The following is a 24,020-nucleotide window of genomic DNA, read 5'->3' on the forward strand; positions in this document are numbered from 1 at the left end:
AGATGTAGCTGGGAAAGACAGAAATTGAATGTACATTTCAGATCACTGTTCTGCAGGTCACAGCTGGGAACTGCACAAAATTGAAGTCTAAAAGTAGCAAAAGAAAATGTCTTGCAAAAATTCGAATACCTCTCATGTTTTGTTTCTATGAAGATGAATGGTAGTGTTTGTGTCATTGGGGAACAGGTGTAAGGAGATAAGTTAGCAGGGAGATAATTAAACACCAAAGCAAAGGTGGAGTTTCTAGGAAGATAGTTTAGTTTTAATGTTTTACTTACCTGGACATCTTCCTTTATTTCTCTGTGCTAACACAGTACACTGTTACCCTAATGCTGTGCAGGTGCTCTCCTTGAGAAAAGAGTGGGCAGATATTGTCTGCCTGAGGAAAAATCCAAGTAAATGCCAACCAAAGTTGTCTGCCACTCTGTAAGTGGCACTACTGGCAACAGTGATATTTGAAGCTCTTTGAAATTTCTGCCTTTGTGTTGAAAACAAAATCCCACCGCAACAAACAACAAAAATATTCTGGAGATAATAGCTGTGGTATACCTCAGAATGATGCAGAAATACATAAATACTCTCAGACCAGAATGCTTTGGAGGCTATCAGCTAGCTTATTCCTCACTGCCATAGGGTGTTGAGAAATTCTGTGTACTCATGGTGCCTAGCTGTCACACAGATTGGCAGAGGAAGAAACTGCTGTTTTGGCAACTAGTAAGTGGCTTCTTGTACCCAGTGAGGCATGGGCAGACAGTTTGAGTTTCTTCATAGACAGAAAGCATTCTTGCCACGTGCTTAGCTTATGTGATAAACAATCAAACAACAACATATGACAAGTAATTACATGCATCAGAATACAGCAACTTAGGGGTGTCTGTTTAAAACCAATACTGTGATTCAGTAAGACTGTAGGGATCTGGATATGCACAGATAATACAAGAGGAAGTTTATTCTACGACCTGTCTCCTTCAAAGCCTCACATCGTCTGATTTCCCTGTAGCCTGCAACCTTTCCCATAGTTGGCTCTTGCAATGCCAGTAGTCCCACAGCTTCACATTTGTATGTGTTGTCCCAGGTTCAGAGTATGAAATAGAAGATGGTATTATCTTCAGCTTTCAATGAGCTATTGCTCATTAAAATGAATGAGGCTTTCTTAGGAAAGAAAATACCTCAGGAGCTTTTTGGTTTGTAGGTTTTTTGTTTGTTGTGGTTTTCATTTTCTTTTAGGTTTTGCATCCCAGGATATGATGTAATTTTATAAACTTAGAAATGAAAGCAAAAATTTCTAGCATTTATACTTAGAAATCTCTGAGAAGCATATAGAGCAGTATGTTCTGCAGCATGATCTATAGCTTCAGAGACATAAAAAAGTGAGATTTGATCTGTAGCATCTAGAAGTTTTTTAATGTTCGTGTTGTCAGATGAGCAGCACATTTAAATGTGTAGCTACAGTCCACAGAGCTTGGAATTTCAGTCATTGTTTCTATTATCCTTTGAATAGAACTGGTCAAAGAGTGGCTCTGGAAGCCAGCAGGAATTTGACATCTGAGCAAAAAAAAAGTGTATTTAGCTCTCTTATTTTTCTTTCTTATTGTTAACAATGGCCAAGGATTACTTTGTTTTTTTGTAATTGCAAAGAAATACTACTTCTTGACTTAATTATTATTTCTGTGCAGTGGCAAAATACCATCTTTTTCTACTCTTTCTGATATTTTGAGAAGTGAAGTCTGCAAGTCTTTTAATTTCGCTAGCTTGATGCCCTACAACTAAATAATGTTAAACCTATCCTCTTTGTACACTAGAGTGTTGTAACCGAAATTGTCATCATTGCTGCAGAAGTATGATACTCTAAGGTATTTGGTCTAGACTAACAGGTTGTCAGATACTTATTAACCATTTCAGTATTGATTCCTCCTTTCCCTCAAATTGTACAAAATGGTGCATTAAATATTTGTGGCATTGTTCATTAAATGTGGTGAGCACATCACAGGAGAAATTAGTCCTACGTCAAGGCTGAAAAGCTAGTCACTATCAGGTTAGCTGCAGAAGACTGATATTCTAATTAGCGAAGCCAGTAGGCTGAATTTTAACCTGGAGTGCAACAGTGTGATAGTGTCTGTAACTTGCTGCACTTTTGCCGTAATGAAACAAGCTGATAGGACTTGGGATTTTGAGAGAGATGAAAAAAAGGGTGGGTACAGGATCAAATCATACTGATGTAGCCATTTTCTTCAATGAACTGATCAGTCTTGGTAACACTTCAAAAATCTGTTTTATAGAGTATCTGTTGCCACAATCGTCTTTCATCAAACCTGCAGTGAGCAGGCACTTTACCAGCTACTTTAAGACACTAAGGATGACTGAAAGACCAGAAGGAATTAATTCTAGTCTCTGTGGATAAGACCAGGATTTACAGTGTTGGTCTGTAGATTGATGCAAACAGTGGCAAGAACGTCACCGTATCTTCTGAGGTTCCATTCACTTAAATCTGAAGTGTTTCTCTGAGCAGGGTTACTTTAGAAAAGTCCATGAAGTGGAGGCTGCTCAAATGTAACATTTGAGGTAAATGTGTGAAGTAGTTACTGTTGAATATCTGATGTGTGCTAAATTAATGACCTCTGATTTTGCAGTAAAATGCATATCTCTGTGTTGTGAGGCTTAACTTCCTTTAGTAACCCTTTAACCTCACTGTAGGCAGATTAGAAGTACTCATTGTATTTTCAGAGTTTGGAAATGGTTATTTGTGAAAAATAGAACTGTGTAAGCATAAAGCAAGCTGCATATCCTGTCTAGTTTAACTGCAGGTACATGTTGCAGTCACTGACAGGAAAAAAAGAAGTGATCACATCTGCCCTAGGACATGTTCCTTGATGCTCTCAGAATTGTTTTTTTTGCATTTACCATTTTTGTATGGCTTACCTGGATTAACAGTGGACTCCCCCATGGAGTGCTCAGGCACACCCAGCTCTGTCTGCAGAACTCAATGCATCCCATATTATCCAGGTTATCTCCACATCAGTTTGGGTACCGGAGACTTAATATGAGGTCTGTATTGTATAAATATACCTTACAGATCCCTGGTCAACATGTTATTCCTGTTTGAATGATGAAGCAGCTACAGTGTTCTGATAGGCGTTCTCAACTGTTTTCATCTTTAGCATCTACAGATTCTGTATATCTCCGGCTTTATAGATGCATGGTGGGCAAAGTACTGTTTCCAGAACAGTGTATGTTTTACTCCTACAAAAAGAGTAGGTTTTGATGTTCTGTGCTAGTTAAGAGATTTTTGAATAATAAAATCTTTTTAGCTTTTGGCAGGTTCAGAGAAACATTTTGCTTGGCATTTTTCTTCCAAGAAGTTAAGTATCAAAAGTAGTAGACAAGGTGAAAAGAATAAAATCAGCCATTGAAGATGTTCATGGTGAAGGAACCTCATGACTTTACACCTTAATATTGGTGATGTGGGATGTGTCTGTCTAAACCTTGGGGCCTTGAACTGCCATTTTGGGAGGCAAGGAGTTAGTTGGGGATGGAAAGACTAGAGTTTGTATTCTTTCTGCTCTGTTACCCATTGCTATCTTCATGAATCTGACAGTCTGTTTATCTGACAGTGCTCTCAGTACTGCTTCGCCAGGGAAAATTGCACAAAACAAGCCCAGTGCATCAGCGTTTTCATTGTGTATTAAGCTGAGCCTCCCTTCACATGGTCACATCCCCTTTTTAATCTGGGATTCTATGTCCCTTTCCCAGTCCAGCCTGTTTCTGTGGTGTCTATTGCTGGTCTCCCTGAGCTTCTGTTTCTGTGGTTTGAGTGTTTTTTATGTGACTGAGTGTTAAGACCTGCAGGACTTTTGGAAGTGGCGTTGTTTAGGGGTTAGGCAATACACTGATTTAGTGTTAGTGGTTTGTCACAAACGGAGGTGATGGCTGCGTTCAAGTTGGATTTCCTGCCAGAGATGATGGTGGATCACTGCTCCTTGAATGCTAGCCCTGTGTAAGTATTTTGTCTGTGTCTTTATACCTGGAAGGATAGCTAGAAAGGACAGCTGGAATCACTGTCTCCAAAGCCTCTGCTTTTGGGTGAACTATACTTGAGGGTGGACAAAAGACGTTAGAGAGCTGCAGTTTGTTTTCTTGAAGAAATCCTAGTGGACATTAACAACTGATGATGGATTCTGGACAGCAGGAGAAACGATCTGATAATCATAGGGGTGAGGCTAAGGAGGAATAAAGCTGTTTGGCAATATTGTATATAATATGCTCTAGGTGCTGATGTAAAATATTAAATTATAGAAACTGTTGTGAGAACAGTTTCTGCTCTTCCCTGTTAATGATTCCAGATTAAACATTTTAATTAGGAGTGAAAGATTGCTTGTATACCGTTGAGTTCATGTTAAGAGCTGCCCAGTTTGTGCCATGCTATGCACTTGAAGCTACCCATAGTGTAGAAGGCAGAGCTGAAAATTATTCCTGGAAGAGGATAAATAATTTCTATTTGTTCTGAACTGGAATGGAAAGACGCTTAATGAAAAGAAGCAGTTTATTATTTTGTAAAAGCTATTGTTTGCCTTGGTTATTTGGAGAGCTGCTGACCCTTTCCGAGTGGAAAGGTACAGAGGATTGAAAGGATTTATGATGGTTCTCTTCCCTTCTAGGAAGCCGTTTCTGAGGTCTGTTCATGTAGCTATAAAATGAGCGGGTTTTCCTTAGATTCTGAGTAGCCTGAGGGGAAAAAAGTACTAAATGTTACCTGGTTTGGAAATACCTTTTTTAAAAACATTTTGATTTAAATTTTATTCAAGAGGGAATGCGGTTGCAGATACTGAGTGAGAAGAATACACTTTACTGTGTAATGTGCAGTTAACAAGCCATTAAAAATAGATCTTTAAAGAAAAGAAGCAGAGGTGAAGAGAGCTGACTGCTCTGGAAGAAGGTTACCTATAGTCTTCAACAGAGTTTGGGGATGCAAGGAATTATTGTGTAGTTACTGTTCCCCTACTCTCTGTGTCCTTTCTAGATTATGCAGGACAAGGTCAGCAATTTTAACCTAATAGTCACTGTAACTACAGTAGTTGTTACTGTCAGTCTTCTACAGACACCTGTTGTGGTACACCAAGCTGTGATTACTTGATAGCAAGAGTGAAAGTTCCCTGATTTCACAAAAAGCCATTGCCTTGTAAACCTTGAATGAAACTTGCCATCTGTTCACTTCTACCAATTTCTCAGTTTTATAATGGATGTTTGCCCTAGGAAACAATTCCAGATAGTCACATTTTAAAACAACAAAAAAAATGTTATCCTCACCTTTGCCAGGAGATCATTCCTGTGGACAGACTGAGTTTAGGTCCATTTCTTTTCTGGTTTCGTTTTCTCTAAAATCTACAGGGTTGAACTGTGATAGTTTTCAGTTATCTCAACAGATTGATGTTCTGAGTCCCAGATGTTGACTACATTATAAGAAGAAATGTTAAGAGAGCTTTGAACCAGCTGTGTATAGTGTTTGTTGCAAATTGTGCTTCTGTGTATTCTCTGCTATGCAGGACTGCAGAGACACAGTATAGAATAGTTTTGTTATCTTGCTGTAAATGTGCTGCATCTAGAATCTGTGGAAAGAAATAAACAAGGAATTCCTTCTTGTTTTTCATAGATCAAAGAAAATGAATGGCACATTGGATCACCCAGACCAACCTGATCTAGATGCCATCAAGATGTTTGTGGGTCAGGTCCCACGGAGCTGGTGTGAGAAGGATCTAAGAGAACTTTTTGAACAGTATGGTGCTGTCTATGAAATCAATGTCTTGAGGGACAGGAGCCAAAATCCTCCTCAAAGCAAAGGTGAGAGACTTCTGTACTTCCCATGCAATATCTGGGATCTCAGCAGCTTTCACATAGTTACAATCTTAGCTGTTTGCCTGGACAAGCATCTCGGGAGCTCTGTGTGATAGAGCATGCATGCAAGCCCAGGCTCTGTAAGTCTCTGTGCTTAATTATAATAGGCTCTCATCTCATCATTTGCTGAGCTGAGGAAAATCACCAGTTTTTCTTTAGAGTCCCAGAGTGATGGGGATGCTTGAAGAGAATGGATTACAATTCCATAGCAGAACATCAAATTAATACCATGTTGCTCCAGAGCATCATTATGACATTATGAGTGATCAGGGTGTTGCTGGATGTGGCATAGTTTCAGCTAAAATATGAAATAGAGGTTTTAGTAATTTCAGTACATCACATCCTAACAAAATGCTGTACCTGGGTTTGCAGTTTAGTTAGATGCAGTATCTTATTTTCTGTGAAACTAAACATGGTTTTGGTACTAACAAATAATTCTTGAGTTTGATAGTGGAAGTAGCCAACAATAGTTTGGCAGATGTATCTAAATTGTGCTTTGAGTATTGGTGGTGTTGGGTCAGTTCTGAATAGATCCTATTTTATTACTCTTAGAAATCTTTTTTAAATAGTTGCCATCGGTAGTACCTGCCCATTTCAGCATCTAACAACTACTTGTCAGATATTTTGTACTTTAAGGCTGGAAGTGGGACTTGACAATGTCTGTACAGGCTGTGAGGATTCAGAGCGTTGTTTCTCCGCTAACATTTTGTTTCGTTGCAGGGTGCTGTTTTGTTACGTTTTATACCCGTAAAGCTGCACTAGAAGCACAGAATGCTCTTCACAACATGAAGATTCTCCCAGGGGTAAGAGAAGATGCATGCTTTACTGCAACTATCCTGTCTTTCTGAGCTATGTCATTTTGTCCTTACGTAATGTTTTTAAAAGAGTTAAACAAAAAACCAAAACAGTGTTACAAGATTTGTCTGATAACAGATCTTTAAGGGAATTTTGGAGCATTTGGAAGAATAATAGTAGTGAGGTGGGTTGGCATGGCTCCTGTAATACTCTCTAAGGAAAAATGATGACTTATCATTGGGAAAGCTTTTCTTTCTTGTAGGAATGTATTGTTAGACATGCACTTCTGCAGAAGCAGTTTAGGCTACCATTTCTTTCTTCCACAATTCCTGTGGGCATGTATTTCTTATAGCATAAAGTGAATGCATCTAGGATCAAATAATCTTCTTGCATTTCAGATGCACCATCCTATTCAGATGAAGCCAGCGGACAGTGAAAAGAGTAATGGTAAGCCTTAGTAATGTCTGAGTTTGGTATCACTTGTGCTAATAGGGAAGCTCAAGGATTTTCCTTTTAGTTGAGCAGTCTCTGATGAAGTCTTCTTGACACCTGATGTTTTTAAAGAAAATAAACAAAACCAACAGTCAAAAAAAAAAACCCCAAACACAAAAAAAGTGTGTTTTCAGGATAGTATGCCGTGTAAGTGATGTCTTTAAATTCTGTGACTCATTGTGTCCTGCTGCTGCTTGTGGTGGAACCATGTTGTCAATTGGGGAAACATCCAGTGAGTTCTTTTTTGTACTAAGGTGGTTTAAATCTTTGTTGGGGACACTAACAGTGGGATTGAGTGCAGCCTCAGCAAGTTTATGGATGGCACCAGTCTGTGGTTGATGCCATAGAGCCATAGAGGGAATGGATGTTATCCAGAGTGACCTTAATAGATTAGAGAGGTGGGCCTGTGTGAAGGCAAACAAGGCCAAGTGCAAGTCTGGCACCTGGGTCAGGGCATTCACAAATACAGATGCAGGTTGGACAGTGAACATATTGAGAGGATCTCTGTGGAGAAGGACTTGAGGATATTGGTTGTTGAGAAGCTCAGCATGACCCAGCAATGTGCACCTGCAGCTCAGAAAGCCAGTTGTATGCTGGGCTAGGTCCAAAGCAGCATGAACAGATTGGTGCCCTGTACTTGACTCTCCTGGGATCCCAGGTGCAGTACTGGGTCCAGCTTGGGTCCCCAGTGTAAGCAGCAGCAAGTCCATAGGAGAGCCATGAAGATGATCTGGGGGCTCTGGAGCACCTCCTTGTGTGAGGACAGGCTGGGAGTGTTGGGACTGTTCAGCCTGGACAAGAGAAGGCTTTGAGGAGAGCTTATTGTGGCCTTTTAACACTTAAAGGGGACCTACAAGAAAGCTGGAGAGGAACTTTTTTTACAATGGGACAAAAGGCAGTGGCTTTCAACTGAAAGAGGGGAGATTTAGATGAGACATAAGGAATAATTCATCACTGTGAAGGTGATATGGGCAGTCTGTTCCAGTGTCTCATAGGCTGCGGATGGCCCATTCCTGGGGATGTTCAAGGCCAGGTTAGATGGGGCTTTGAGCAAGCTGGTTTAGTGGAAGGTGTCCCTGCCCATAGCAGAGGGGTTGGAGGAATTAGACGACCTTTAAGGAGAATTTTTTCATAGTGTTGTTGTGAGGAGGTTACAACAGGTTCTCTATACTGACATCAGTTTTGCATTATACACACATATGTGAATACCCTGGAAAAATAATGGAAAGAGGAAAAGGTAGTCAGTGGAATTTTAGGATGACAGTTAGGAGGCTGTTATATAGCTCATACTCAAAGGTACAGGTGAAAATACGAAAGAGAAAGCATCAGTTGAGGTATTTTAACTTGCCATTTATAAAAGGAGTTCTGGATCTCTTGAACTGAATTGGTCTGCAGAAAAGATTTGAAAGCAACTTCCTGCTATAAGAGCTTGAAAGTGAACTGAGTAAAAAATTAAGAATCAGGTTAAGTCATGTCTGCTCAAATAATTTGGAATTTTCCTCTTCAACACTATAGGATACTCAGCAAATAAATTAATTTCCTCTCCATGTGGCACTAAGTAGGAGAAGACTTTCTCTGCTGAAGCTTCCAATTGTGCTACAGTCTTCACCATGATAATATTTTATATTGTGCTGGATGTTGTATTTGCAGACTGGTTTATATTTCCAAATGCTATTCTGCAGAATTTGCTTCACCCTTTAAAAGGAAGAAATTTTGAGGTGATTAGCATCCTTAAATAGGTAAAATGAGAGGTAAAAGTTTCTGTTCTCAATGTGAATTTACCCCACTCCCTTACGTGACCTTGAACTGGCATTTGTAATCACAGAAAAATTAAGAGAAATGTCCTTCTGGACTGTTTATTTGAAAAGAGTCAGCACACTGATTGGTGTTCTTCAGCCCTGATGTATCTGGTAGCATCAGCATTTCGAGGCAAGATACAGTAGCACACATTGTTCTGATCTGAGGTTTCATTTTCATGCTTTTGGTACAGATCAGAATGGATGAATCTAAGACAAGACTAAAACTGCTCTGTTTTAACAGTTGTTGTTGCTTCCACTGATTGAGACTGAAGCATGAGGAGGCAGAGCTAAATTTAAGTGATTGACATGATAAAGAGGCTAGAAAGAAGCTTTCTGCAGCTCATTTGCTTGTTTAGATACATTTAGGTATGTTTATAGTCTGAAGATAGAAAAAGCAGATGATGAGAATAGTCCAGTAAAATACCTTCAAGTCTTCTCTCAGTAACCAGGAACCAAATGTAGGACACAGGCTTGAAAGGGAGAGGTAGCAAAATGTAAACATAAAACATAATAAAATAAGCATCCTTCAGGTTCATTAAGATACCTCATGTGTATGCTTTTAAGCTGAAGAGATTACATTGTTGGGAATCTGGTTTTGACAAACCGCTGCCCTAAATACAAGGGAAATGACTGCATTTGATGGAGAGAACTTGACAAAATAAGACCTAGTAAGTGCCCATTTGCTGGTAATACTCTTATCTTTTGATTTCTTAGCAGTAGAAGACAGGAAGTTGTTTATTGGGATGATATCCAAGAAGTGCAATGAAAATGATATCCGAGTGATGTTCTCCCCCTTTGGGCAGATAGAAGAGTGCAGGATATTACGGGGCCCAGATGGCCTGAGCCGAGGTAAGCAGGAAGCTTTCCCGACGCTTCAGGGCTCTTCGCTAGACGCTGTCTTGTTGCCTTTTGCAAGTCAAGGTGGCATTTCAGCTCTTTCTGTGATTCCTACACCCCATCCCCCTCGGCATTTTCATTTCTTTATTCATCCCAGTAATTGCAGATGTAGCAAATGACTTGGCTCTTTTTTATTCTTTCCCCAGGTTGTGCATTTGTGACTTTTACAACAAGAGCCATGGCACAAACAGCAATCAAAGCAATGCACCAAGCACAAACCATGGAGGTAAAACAAGTTAGTTGGTGCCAGGAGATGATGTAGTTTATCAGGCAGTCACTGTGGAGTTTGGAGGGACTAGAGGGCAGAGAGAAGGATGAATGCAGTGTGTGTTTCTTCACAAATACCACTCCAGGACCTTTGTGTGTTGCACTTCTGTTTTTAGAGCTTGAGATAGAGACCACATCTGTAGAGAAAATACTAAAATACCAAATAGCATTAAAATCAAATGAGATTTTGAACCTTTGATGAAATGTGCTGTTTGAATACATGTATGTATGTGGGGAGAGGGGGGAAGGGAAGTGTTTCCAATGACTGGGTCTCAATGCAGTATTTTTGTGAGTGCTGGGGACAGCCAGTATGTAATTGTTTGAATTGCTGTTTGCAGGGTTGCTCTTCTCCCATTGTGGTAAAATTTGCAGACACGCAGAAGGACAAAGAGCAGAAACGAATTGCTCAGCAACTTCAGCAACAAATGCAGCAGATCAGTGCTGCCTCGGTATGGGGAAACCTGGCTGGTCTCAACACACTTGGACCCCAGTACTTAGCAGTGAGTTTCTAATTTGGGTTCTTTTCATCTCTTTAGGGTCTGCAGTGTCTGACTGCCTTGTAGTGTGCAATGAATTCAATTTTAGAAGGCTATAAACCTCCCTCAGCACTGATGATGTTGAGTGAGGGCAGGGTTGTGCTGTTGCTTTGGCTGCAGTGTGATGCATGGGCAGTGTGGATTTGCACTCTGGTGGTGCTCTGGCTGTAAGGTGTGAGGGGACTTCTCTTAACGCTTCGCTGCGACATGGTGCATGGGCGGTGGGCATTCCCTTTGTGACGGCGCTCTGGCTGTGGTGTGATGCATTTTCTCCCCAAAGCAGAGCCAGCCCTCACTCTCACTCTTGTTTTGTTTTTTGGTGTAATGTCTAGCTTTATTTGCAGCTCCTTCAGCAGACAGCAGCTGCATCATCTGGGAACCTGAACACATTGAGCAGCCTCCACCCAATGGGAGGTGAGTTTTTTCCCACCAGAAGACAAATACAGTGCTCAAAAGAAGGAGAAGGGCAGAAAAAGTTGCCAAAAGGTTGTTGGCACATGAACATCATTTGAAACAAGTAAACCTGAGGTTACTCACTTCTTTGAAAAGAGAGAAATTCTCTTCTAGAAGTGTGGGTATTCCTTCTTAATCTTAATTAACTGCTGTCCTCAAGGTAAATTGTGGTATACTGGAAATCTCCCCTACATCTGGCACTTAAGATTGTCTTCCCTTATGGATACAGAAAGATGACTCCCTCTGTGTGTATGTTTTCATCCAAACAGGTGCATATATAGAGCATTGTGTTTTGAACTAAACACCAATGCCTGTGTTCAGTTCATATTTTCTGTTTTAAGCAGAAAAGCAGCATATCAGTTCACATTAATTGTTACTGCAATTAGGCAGGGGCCTCATTAGCTGAGGTGGCCTACTAAGTCTCCAGGGTAATTCTGTCTGCACTATTTACAAAGCACCTTAAAAGTTGTCAGCTCAGAGATATAAATAGCATATTGAATGGTGTTTTGAATTAATTATTCCAAGTCTGTGATTCTTCACAGAAAATTTTGGTTTTAAATTCCTGTCAATATCTCAGCTGATCTCCTTTCTTGAAATTCATAAAAATTAAGCAGGTAATTAGATTCCAAACTGCATCAGACTTTGCAGGCAAAACTTAATATTGACCTTGCCTGAAAGCAGATGGGAAAACAATGCGATGATAAGGGGAAAGGTACAGTGTGCCCATGCCAAACTGCTTCAGAAAGGAAGTGGGCTGCTTTGTTCTTCACTGGCTCCTGCACTTGCACTCTTAACCATCTGTAGCATAATAAAACCAACAAAGACAACTTTTTGGTTTTAGCTTCATGCTTTTATGTTACAGTGGCACCTCAAGGCTGAATCACTAGATGTGGTTAGGGAAACAGACTCTGGCACAAAGAGAACAACTGAAAGAGATTTTTAAAAAAAGCCAAAACAACAAAACACACTATGCTGAGGATTGTGAAAGGGTTTTAGAAAATAAGTGGCTTATACTGCATTGTCACTTATGTTCTTATGTGCCCTGTTTACATACTGAAGTTACAAAACTGAGGTTTTAGTTATTTGAGAGGTGTGCTTTGTCACCGTGTGTTTACTGAGTGTCCAGAAGATGAGCTGCCACACCTGCCTAGGGCATTTTGCTGTTGTTATATGAATGGTGATTAGCTTAATTTTGATTTTCATTTTGCAAAGAATTACTGAGGATTGTCTGAGGTCAGATAAGAAGGACTTGTTAGAATAAGCCAAGATAGTAATAAAAGGAAAGCAAGGGAACAAGAGAAAAGGCAAGAGAGGCAGAACTGGAAGAATGGAGCTAGCCTCCCACTGCATGGCTAAATAAAGAATTCAGGAGATCACATATATGGCATTAAGAGAGGGGCAAACTAGTGTCAGGACTGACCCAGTGGTTTTGTTTGAAAATTGTGGTTCAAAATTTGGGTGAGTTAAATTAACCAGTCAAGTTCATTAAGGCAGGGATACCTCCTTTCCCCTGCAGTGTTCCTGGCTGCTTACCCACAACACACCTGATGTTTTCCATTCTCCTTACCTCTCCTGTCTGACCTGCGGACCGAGCCTGGCTGATCATATGGTCAGGAGGCATTGCCACTTAATATTTTCTCACAATTGACTGTTGTCAAAGGGGGCCAAATGAAATATGCTGATACTCAGGTAATGGCAGGCTAAAGATGTAAGTTTGTGGCCTTCTCAAGTTACAGCTGTTCCTTACAGAGAGAGTGAAGGGACATGACAGAAGAGGAGGTTATTGGCCTGGGTTCCAGACAAGTTCTCTAGATTTCAGATTTGCTGTCATATGGCAGCTTCAACTGAGAGTTAAACCAACATGTTTTTCTGACTGGAGAGAACACTTCCTGAAGACTTCTGTGCTCCAGAATCTACATCTCAGATCATGTTCACCTGATCTTTCACTTATCCTTCTGAGCATTTTTTAGTTATAACAATATTTGCAGTGTAAAAAAGATCAGTAGCTAACATTAAGCCTGTTGTTTCTAAGCTCCTTCCCACTACTTTACTGTGATGTGCTTGTGTTGCTGAACCTCTGAGGCTTGGCTGGTGGTACTGTTACAGGAGAAACTCTCTGCATTGTTCACTGTGTTGCAGGACTGAATGCGATGCAGTTACAGAACCTGGCTGCATTAGCAGCTGCAGCCAGTGCAGCTCAGAATACACCCAGCGGTACCGCTGCACTCACATCCTCCAGCAGTCCCCTGAGTGTGCTCACCAGCTCAGGTAAGAGACTGCCCATGCTGCCCTGCATTATGACTTGAGATTGCCTCAGGATGTAACCTGCATTGTCTATCCTGTTTTGTCACTTCTGTATTGATTCTTTAAGTTTTACTAGTCCAGGGTAGAATCATAGAATCAGCCAGGTTGGAAGAAACCTCCAAGATCATCCAGTCCAACCTATCACCCAGTCCTATCCAGTCATCTAGACCATGGAACTAAGTGCCTCATCCAGTCTTTTATTGAACACCTCCAGGGACAGCAACTCAGCCACCTCCCTGGTGGATGCCATTGGCTCTTCTGCCACCTGGGCACACTGCTGGCTTATGTTCAGCTACTGTCTACCAGCACTCCCAGGTCCCTTTCTGCCTAGCTGCTCTCCAGCCACTCTGTCCCCAGCCTGTTGAGCTGCTTGGGGTTGTTGTAGCCAAATTGTAGAACCCTGCAGCTAGCCTTGTTAAATCTCATCCCATTAGTCTCTGCCCACCCATGCAGCCTGTCAGGGTCCCTCTGCAGGGCCCTCCAGAAGATCAACACCTGCTCCTAACTTGGTGTCATCTGCAGACTTACTGATAATGGACTCAGTCCCCTCATGCAGATCATCAGTAAAGATACTGATCAGGATCAGGCCCAGCACTGTTCCCTGGGGGACAACACCACCAGTCCAGTGACTGGCTGTCAACTGGATGTGGCACCATTCACCACCATTTTCTGGGCCTGGCCCTCCAGCTAGTTCTTGACCCATTTCAGAGTGAATCTGTCCAAGCCACAAGCTGGCAGAGAGTGTCAAAGGCTAGGTAGATTACATCCACAGCCTTCCCCACATTCACCAGGCAGGTAACCTGATTGTATAAGATGAAGTTGGTCAGGCAGGACCTGCCCTTCCTAAACCCGTGATGGCTCAGCCTGATCCCCTTGCCATGCTGTAGGTGCTTTGTGATGGCACTCAAGATGACCTGTTCCATAACCTTGCCTGGCACTGAGGTCAGGCTGACAGGTCTGTAAAGCCATCAAAGGGTTTTTTGCTTTCTGTGTTCCCTTTCCAAATGGTCAGATTAATTTAGAGTATAAAGAATTTTTAAGATCATCAGGAAGCAGAAAGGTAAGTGACCTTTTTCCAGGCACATTATTATAGTCTTCTCACATTTGTCTTATGTGTGATGTTAGGCAGGTACTGTGGCAGATATATACTGTTCTTCTGGCCTGGGAGATAGAAGATGCTTTAAACATGAAGCAATATATTCTGTGCTCTAGAACAGTACAGTTTGTATTCCTCGGGCATTAACAAAGACAAGGATACTAGAACTGCCTTATAAATACAAACCTCATAGAAGCAAAATAAACAGACCCCTAGCACATTTATTGGAAAGCAGTTGTCTAGAACTGAGTGTATGGTTTGGTCTTCCGTTTTTCTGTTGTGTGGTTTGTTACAGTTTTGTGCATTTTTCGCTTTAGGTCATGTACATTATCCAGAGAGGTCAGAACATTCAAGTAGCATTCTTCTGCTGCCCTATTGTTAAATGCAATCATTAAATGCAACAAGCAAGAGGAGAAAAAAGTAAAATAAATTAAATTGTGCTTACATCAGAAAAAAAGGCTCAGTTTTTGCCACCAATGAGGATCAGTATCCTCCTCAGTTAACTATTTCTATCCTAATTTTTGCTATTTCTAAAGCCTAACAGAGAAAAGAGGAATCTCTAATTTCAGGATGTCAGTTTCCCAGTGTGGTGTATGGGTTCGGTTTTCTGTTGTTGGTGGTGTTTTTGTTTAGTTTGGGGTTGGTTTTGTTTGTTGGCTTTATTTTGGTTTTTCTTTCATAAAAAGCCAGGTTGTTTATCCAGTTTTGAAATCCAGCCCACAGAGTTGACATCCTTACCTGTATTTTTTGCATTGTTTAGGAGGACCAGGGAGCTGGACTAACAGATTACAAAGAGATTACAAGGAAAAGCTGTTTAGAAAACCTTGTGTCACATGATCAGGAGTTAAACCATGGGTGCTTTGCAGTTTTCTACTTAGAGAAATCCCCAAGAAAGAATTGAGTTCAAAGAGTATTCTGATGCTGGGCAGGACTTTTTTACAGAATAACACTGTAATCTGCAATCCTTACAGATTAAAATCTCAACATTTATCCTGGCTCCCAGCTATGGTATCCTGTTCCATAATTATTAAAACAACAAAGAGTTGATGCCACAAACAGCTGCATTTACAACCTGTCAACGCTTCTTTATCACAAAGAAAGCACGAAGATGAAAATATCTGAGAATTTCTTCTATATTTCCTTATACAGAGCAGTGCTAGAACTGTCAGGTTACACTTTTCTGTGACTGGCATTTAGAAGTAAGATTTCCTTGTTGGCACTTTCATCTACTGGATGGAGCAAGTTTATTCTCTGATTTGTTGAGGTGGAGAGAGGGACTGGCAGACTGTGAAGTTCAAATGCCAGACATGCTAGAAAAGGCTGAGGCAGCCTCTGCTCAGAAATGTACAGTAAAAGGACAAGGGCAATGGACACAAGTTGTAACAGGGAGAACTCCAGCTGGATATGAAAAACTGAGTTACTGGTGGAGTGATTAAACTCAGGAAGGAGATGATTCATATTTATATGTGCTTTCACACTGTATATACTGACATAGAAGGCTGTTGGACACCACACATTCCAAGCATCCCTCCTGAACCATACCTAGACCTTGAAAAAACACATTTTATAGCTGTTTGGTACCAGGTGTTAGTAAACGCCTTCCTTGTCTGTGGGACATATGGTGACATCTACTGTGATAACCTCTTAAACCGAAATGCAGATGAGATGGCTACCGGCTCGGCTTCTGTCCATCTGTCATCCAAATGTTCACCTGATACTTGTTTGGGCATCTCTCCCAGAATGTCATCAAACTGCATCATAGGTGGGGAAATCCAGACAATCATGATGTGTAGTTACCTTTTTGATGTTTTCCTTCACCTGCACTGATATTTTCTCTATTTGAGGAATTTGAAGTCCACGCAGTTTAGTCTGTGAACTGTGGATAGGTTCCTTAACAAAGTGATTGAACTCGAGAGGTGTTAGGTATAGTCTTAGGCGTTGTTGTGCTGTCTTTCTGCTCACTTCAGGTGATTTTATTTAGATAATTCCATGCTCTGTTGGTATTTTGATGTAGAATCGGATGGAGCAAAACCTTGAACCCTGCAATAAAGCAGTTACTCTTTAGAATAGAACTGCTGTTGTATCCACTTGTGGGTGGAGTAGTCCATGGTACAAGGACAAACTGATTTAAACTGCTAGCCTGTAAAAGTAACACTCAGGAAAATACTAAAGAAGTATTTCAGGATTGAAGTGTAGCCTGCTATATTTTCAACTTGGACTTCAATAAGAATTGTCTGCTCCAGCCAAAATAGAGAGACTGCAAAAGCTGATATGTGTTTCCATGCATCCAGCAGAGTTGTTTTCAGAGACATCATAGTCTTCTGGCTGTTCCTGGAACTAATCCTGGTATAGTTCAGTCAGATTCACTGCTTGAACTTTAGTGCTCTTTAGCTCATTGCTTGGGTCCTAGATGACTGAATTGGAAGAGATTTACTATTCCCTCAGTTTACCTACCCTATACGTTGGTAGTTAATGTCTCGATTTGAGTTTCATCTTTGCTAGCTATTCTTTGCTACATATTCAAATTTTCTGAAACCTTTTCAAGTATTTTCAGTTAGTTCTATTAGAGTCTTTTTAAATAGATGTAACTAACAGATACATGTAAACAATCTTGGCAGGAAGCACAAAACCCCAATAACTCACCAAAAGATGCACAGAAGCAATATTAAGCTCTAGGAGTGGAAAAAAGGACATATATTGATTTTTCCATCCCCATTGTTATGTGCCGTTTCCTGATCTAAAGTAAATACACAAGCCAGAACAGAAAGCAGGGCAGATTTGAGCTGTGGAACTTGTTCCCTATGAGGAGCAACAGGAGAGTCTGAAAAATAGAAGACTGAGATGAGAGGAGCATATGAGTGAAGCCTACAAATGAATGAGTATTGTGATGAAAATGAACAGGAAAAGGCCAGTTGTTAGATATTTCAAGACAAGAATTATAGGATGTCAGGTGGCGTTGTCAGCTGACAGACCATAACTAAAAGAACTCTTTCTTTGCAAAGGGCATGATACAAATTGCAGAACTCATTCCTTATCACATAAGAGAGTCAAACAATCAAAATCAAAGAATGAAAATAATTGCTTTAATACAAAAACACTGCCCTTGGCTGAAAAAAATCCCAGATTCACAAATTGCTGCCTTGGTACCCATGGCCCAAGAAGTATGCTTTTGCGATTGCCCTGTGTTTCTGCTCTGCTGTTAGTTATCTGTCTTGAGTGATCATCAGGAATGAGATGCTGACTCAGTACAGTCAATCCTGTATGTATACGATAAACAAAAGAAACAGTGATAAATTGTGTTGGTGTTTTCAGTACTAAAACATTTCTTGTTTTGCCTAAAGGGATTCCTGATCAAGTCACTTAAACTGCAGTAACTCTGTGATCAGCTTTTTACATTGTTTTAAATGCATTTATTTAAAGTCACAATCTTTTTTAAAGTAGGGGAGACATCAGTTCTTTCTTTCACTTTGCTCTGTAGCCTTGGCTTCTTCTTTTTTTTTTTTTTTTTCCTTATACCACTACTCTTTTATTGTGGTTTCAGGTTTTTTGGTTTCGTGGGTTTGGGTTTGTTGTTTGTTTGTTTTATGGTGTTCTCATCTGCGAAATGTAGCATCTTTTTGAGTTACGCAGATGAGCCATAACGGTTGGAAGAACAAGTCTATTCTAAAATCAATCAGCTCTGTCTTTTCTGAACTCTGATTTTTATTCAGACAGGGGTTTTTGGTTTGTTGATGTTGTTGGGGGTGGGTTGGTTGGTTTGTTTGTTGTAATATAAACTTGAAGGTCTCTGTATTTTTTCCAACATTTGATATGCTACTGATAGTGTCACGGAAAGAGTCTCCTTTTCTACAGAGAAGCAGCTTAAAATACAGTTTGGGACATAGTCTTTCAGTTTCTGATTTATTCAGAAAGTTTGTCTGAACTTTTCCCACAGGAGGTTTGTCATTTCCTCTGTCAGTAGTGAACAGCGTTAGGAAGTGCAGTTCCCTGGGTTCTCTGCAGCTTTTGTTAGGTACAGTTGTCTTAATCAAGTACAACTTTTGCTCAGTGTCAGTAAGCAAGTTTCTCATGTCCTATTTAAATAGTTACATTATCCTACTGCAGCAGGGACTTTGTGCCTCCTATGTGCAGTGATGAATATGTAGCATCTGAGAATCTGCTTGGGAGATAATAGCAATTCTTGTAAAAGTTTGCCTGGATGAATAACTGAGAATAGCAAAATTATGAAGTAAACTGAAAAACCCTGAATTCCAGTTCTTCTGTTACATATGTGGTCAGAGAAAGTCCTCTTGGAAAGTAGACTACAAGATATTTCTGAAGCACCAATCTTCAGTATTTTCTAATTGGTAGAAGTATTTTTGCTGTTCTGATTTACCTTCTTCATATTTCTAAGTAGTCCACAAACCTGTTAGGAAAATCATTGCTATACAATCATTAAAATACTGTTCTTATTTTATCATGTCCATGATCTCTGTAGATGACCTGAATGGGGATGTCTTTTGATATAATGTTTTATCAAACTTCTCTTGTGGTTTTGATGTCTGTTTCTGTAGAATTAATTAACTCTGTCTGTTGTGGAGTTTGGCAGGCCATGTCCACTGTCAGTCTGCTAGGTACTGTATCTGTATACCTCTTTTACTGAAGAAACACAGTTGGAGATACTAGTGACACAGCCAACAAAGGATGGGCTGGTTTGGGTATACATTCCAAGACTTTGCTTGGCCCAAGCACCAGCTGCTGCAGTGGGATTTTGAATGAAAAATTATTTTTATGTGTCAGAATAATCTGGGCATCTGCTGTTCCTGTTCTGGCCGTATGGGAAAACCACATGTTCAGTTCCACTGGAGCTTGCTTTAAGACCCCAGTGTTTGTGTTTCAGGTCTCGTTCACCTTGTGTGATGTTTAAAGGAGAGATCTTAATATGTAGCAAGTGATTCACACTCACTTTACTCACAGCAGGGAGCTCAAAGACACAAAGTTCAGCTAACATCTGTCTATTGTCTGAATCTTAGGTGTCTTGCACCTGATGAAATTATTATTGCTGCAAAGAGTGTATGTGATAGGAAGTAGACATTTTTCAGCAGTGTAGGAAGGGATCGAAAGATATAAGCAGTATGATCAATCATGTTGTGTGAGTTTGGGGATTTTTTTATATATAAAGTAGGCTGTGTTGCGTCCATCTGTTTCTTACTAGCCCTTTCTGCTTAGTGAAAAAGTTGAAATATCAGGAACAAATGCACTGCTTGAAGTTTAATTGTCTTATTTTAATAGCAGGTTCCTCACCTAGCTCCAGTAGCAGCTCCTCTGTGAATCCCATGGCTTCTCTTGGAGCACTGCAGACACTGGCCGGGGCTACAGCAGGCCTCAGTGTTAGCTCTTTAGCAGGTAAGTTATGTGTGTTGTGGTGCACTGGGGGAATAGCTTATGGTCATTCCTCAAGTTGGGCTAGTTCTGTGGGGCTGTTTTCCTGCTCTCTACTTTTAGTAATACTGCAGAGTATTTGATCTGATGCAATGGCAGTATTCAGCCATGTTTATCTCCCCTTTCTTATGCAGGAATGGCAGCCTTAAATGGAGGACTTGGCAGTGGTGGGCTCTCAAATGGGACAGGTAGCACAATGGAAGCCCTTACGCAGGCTTACTCTGGAATCCAGCAATACGCTGCTGCTGCATTGCCCACACTCTACAACCAGAGTCTCTTAACACAGCAGAGTATTGGTGCAGCAGGAAGTCAGAAAGAAGGTAACCAGAAAGCTGCAGAAAGAGTTTGGGAGATGGATTTTCAAAAGGACAAGCTCAGCCTTTGCAGCTGCCTTATCTGCAGAGATATCATTTGACAACGTTTTTTAAAATCCTAGAGTTACTGAAGATAAAAAAGGAAAACTTGTGAGGTCTGTTACAGGCTCTCCAAAGTGTGTTTTTATACAGATGTTCAATGCTGAGCTCTTCACTCTTCAGGTTGAGAATCAGTTTAACATGTATTATAAAGTAATGAGGAATGCAGGCATAAGTTCTCAGTAGAAGGTAGGACGATGTTTAGAAAAGAATCTGTCATATTACAAGTGATGTAATGACCTCTGTTTTGTATTGGGATTTACTTAGTTTCTTTGGGCCAGATGTTTTGTGTAGCCATTGTTTATTTAGTCAGCATCTGGGTTCAAACTTGTTATTCAGCTTTTGTTACAGCAAAGATCTGTGAACCTGTTTTGGCACAGTGTGGCAGTTACCAACAAAAGTTGTGAGAAAGTGCTAGAATTATTTGAGCGATTGGTCTCAGCAAAGGATCATGCTGATTTATTCTGGAATCAAGTACTCTGTAGAAGTGCAAACAGTGGTTTGGTTTCTTCTGTGTGAAAAATTTGGCTTGAATGGCTCTGTCATCTGCTTTTGTGAAGTGGGCCTGTGCGATCCATGCTCTTTCTGAATTTATATTCCTGCTTGTTTTTTGAAGGTCCAGAAGGAGCCAATCTGTTCATCTACCATCTCCCCCAGGAATTTGGGGATCAGGATCTGCTGCAGATGTTCATGCCATTTGGAAATGTCGTCTCTGCCAAGGTTTTCATTGACAAGCAGACCAATCTCAGCAAGTGTTTTGGTATGTTGGGGGTCTATTCATTACCTCTAGAAAAGTGACTTATTTCTAGTAATCTCTTTTCCAGTGTGTTGTCTATTCTAACTTTTAAATCAAGTAGTCACTCCTTGTCTATATGCTTAAAAGACAGGTGAATCTCTCCAAACTTCTCTGATGTTTGTTGTGACATCTTTTGTTTTTCTTGATACCTTGTACTGGTTTGGCCCCAGTTAATGTGCTATTGGCAGACCGTAATCATGGTATAGTTCCTCCTTTTCCTCGATGACTCCGATGCTCTGTAAATTCTCTGAAAAGCAATTTTTTAAAGCTTCCTTCTAATCTCAAAACCTTTGTAATAGTGAAACCATTTACGACCTTACTTTGGTTGCATCTTTTATCCTAATTTTGCTCTGTTTATTGCTTGTTTAGATGGGAGTAGGAAGTGTGTCATAAGACTGTACATCAGCCTGTCATGCTACTGTTACTATCCAAATAGATTATTTTTAATTAGCTGCTAAAGTCTGTGATGTCAAAAGAGCAAAGGATGTATTCCTTCTCAGCTTGTGTAGCAGGAGGCTGCACATGTGGGATGAAGAGTTGATGGGCTTATTTTGCTCACTTTGAAAGCCCAGCACGAGTAGTTGTAGTGTTGTTAGTAGTGCTGTAAGCATTCCTGCCTTTTGATAGATGGAGATTTCTTGTGATGGAATAGGAGAGATGAACCTTTCTCAATGTTTTTAATAGCTTTGTGCCTACATGATATCCTGTACTTTTTAGTATTTGAGCCAAAAGACATGGACAAGCTGATGCTTTGTGAGAACACAAAAATAGTGCCCAGCATTGGACTGTGATGCCCACATATGGAATGATTTCTTTGGATAGTGACACCAGCCTCTGACTGGAGCTATTTAAAATGGGTTCCTTCCAAATATGTGGGAAGTTTGTTGTGGGGTTGCTATTTCTCTGAAACAATACACAACTTTTTATCTCGGAGAAGCCTAAACACAGCAGTGGTACCTCACCTTCACAGCTATTTTGTTCCAAACAAATCTCTCCCCATAATACCAAGAGGATGATTTCAGTCTCGTATGTATCTTTAATGAGCTTTAATATGTAGATTAACATTTTCCAGGTTTAGTTTTCCCTCAGGTACAAGTTTTTGTAAAGCACGCAGCAGTACTCATTTTTGTTGGAAGATTAGAAAATGTTATTTTCATCTTCTGACCTTCTTCTGACAAAAGCTGCACGTGTCAGAAAGCAATGCTTAGTAAGGAGTTTTAATGAAGAGTCTAGGACAGTTGCAAGCTTCTAAAAATGGCCTTTCATGCAAGCCTCTCTTACTTTGTGAGTACCTGCACTTCCAGTTGTGAGGAACTGTTGCGGACAGCTTTGGCATGGTGTAACGCTGTGTTTTCCTTTCCTCAGGTTTTGTAAGTTATGACAATCCTGTCTCTGCGCAGGCAGCCATTCAGTCAATGAACGGCTTTCAGATTGGTATGAAGCGCCTGAAAGTGCAGCTGAAGCGCTCCAAGAATGACAGCAAGCCATACTGAGCACCCTCCCCTCCAGGACTGGAGTGAGAAGGATCTTCTGGTAAGTTGGAGAGGAGCGCACTTAGTGATTTGAAGCGCTAAGGCTGTGTTTTTACAGTCCTGGAAGCTGATCCATGCCTTCTATCTGGCATACCTTTCCCTGAAGACTTGGCTGCAGCCACTGCTGAGAATTCTGCTTCGGATGGAAGACAAGTTTGTGCTTTTGTTTCCAGTGTTTTTACTTTGGAGTTTAGGTGCCATATCGCTGAGGTTTTTGTTTGTTTTCTTTTTGGTTTTGTTTTTTTTTTTCTCTTATTTGAAGTTTGCTGTGTTTGTAACCAGTGTGTGTTGCGAAGGACCAATGCCAGCTCCTTGGGGTGAGGAGAGAAGGATAAAGGGAGCAGCACAAAGTGACATCACACTGCCTTGGGGTAGAGAGGAGGAGAAGTAGAACTGACACCACACCACCATGGGGGAGAGGAGAAGGGAAAGTAGAAATAACACAGAACAGCTGATGAAAACAAAGATGGGGAAGAAGAACTGAGTCCATCCAAGTTTGGGTGATCAAAGAACTGACTCCACATAGCCTTTGTCATACCCCATCCACTCTTCGAAGTTTCCTTAACTGTATGCCATGGTGGAGATTTAGTGAATCATCTCTACAGCAGTAGACAGCATAGACACATTAACAAGCCAAAGGAAAACTGCAGGGTTTTTTTTTTCCTGTATAGTGTTTCTATAGCACTGTGAATGTACACAGCACTTTATAAAATTACTAGATAATGCCCTTGCCCAGAAAACCTCACTATTCATTTATCCATGACTATTAATGAGATGCAGTGAATTTCTCCACATTTAAGAAAACTTATGCTATGTACTTTATCTTGGTTTTGTAGTAAGGTTGAAAGAGAGAGGCAGGTTAATCTGGTTGAGTATGTCTGGGGCTGGAAATAAGAAACAGGATCCCTGGTAACCTGCAGAAATTTATTTTTGGAATTTTTCTTTATTGAGAGATCACCACATTCCTCAGTTCTATGGAACTGTGTCCTTTCTGCAGAGCATTACTTTAAATTCATTCTGATAAGCATAATGTAAGTGCTGTTTGTTTCTCTATCAAAATGACTGTTAAATTGAGATACAAAGCCCAGAGTTACCCTGACACAGCTCTTGAGGCTCCTGTTTCATACAAGTTCTCATAGGATTTGATTTCTCAGTCTTAGCTCTGTTGCAAAGATAACTTGCTGTTGTCTATTTTTAAAAAGAAAAAAACACAGTGTTTGCAGTGATTTGGTCTGGTATTCAGGTATTTCTTTATACTGCAGTTTTCCTTTAAGGTGGTGTGTAGCAGCACAAAACAGGCTAACACAGGAGCTGTGAAACCAGAGCCAGA

The 24,020-nt window shown here is 40.5% G+C and overlaps 1 protein-coding gene across 17 annotated transcripts in view; it reads left to right on the top strand.

Moving 5' to 3' along the window:
• The window catches only part of CELF1 (CUGBP Elav-like family member 1), a 59,036-nt gene that overhangs the window by 20,279 nt on the left and 14,737 nt on the right, over nt 1-24,020 (top strand). For 7 of the 17 annotated variants that reach the window (XM_064144656.1, XM_064144548.1, XM_064144559.1 and 4 more), the window contains 12 exons: nt 5,648-5,835; nt 6,610-6,692; nt 7,083-7,131; nt 9,690-9,824; nt 10,019-10,098; nt 10,478-10,639; nt 11,008-11,089; nt 13,268-13,396; nt 19,800-19,913; nt 20,084-20,269; nt 20,979-21,122; nt 22,524-22,691. In XM_064144656.1, the coding sequence (XP_064000726.1) occupies nt 5,658-5,835; nt 6,610-6,692; nt 7,083-7,131; nt 9,690-9,824; nt 10,019-10,098; nt 10,478-10,639; nt 11,008-11,089; nt 13,268-13,396; nt 19,800-19,913; nt 20,084-20,269; nt 20,979-21,122; nt 22,524-22,651 (1,470 nt within the window). In that variant the 5' untranslated portion in view covers nt 5,648-5,657 and the 3' untranslated portion in view covers nt 22,652-22,691. The remainder of the gene's footprint in view (nt 1-5,647; nt 5,836-6,609; nt 6,693-7,082; nt 7,132-9,689; nt 9,825-10,018; nt 10,099-10,477; nt 10,640-11,007; nt 11,090-13,267; nt 13,397-19,799; nt 19,914-20,083; nt 20,270-20,978; nt 21,123-22,523; nt 22,692-24,020) is intronic. The other 10 variants (XM_064144662.1, XM_064144623.1, XM_064144671.1 and 7 more) reach the window with 7 other exon arrangements.

This window comes from Pogoniulus pusillus, chromosome 1, assembly GCF_015220805.1.
Source record: "Pogoniulus pusillus isolate bPogPus1 chromosome 1, bPogPus1.pri, whole genome shotgun sequence".
NCBI lineage: Eukaryota > Metazoa > Chordata > Aves > Piciformes > Lybiidae > Pogoniulus > Pogoniulus pusillus.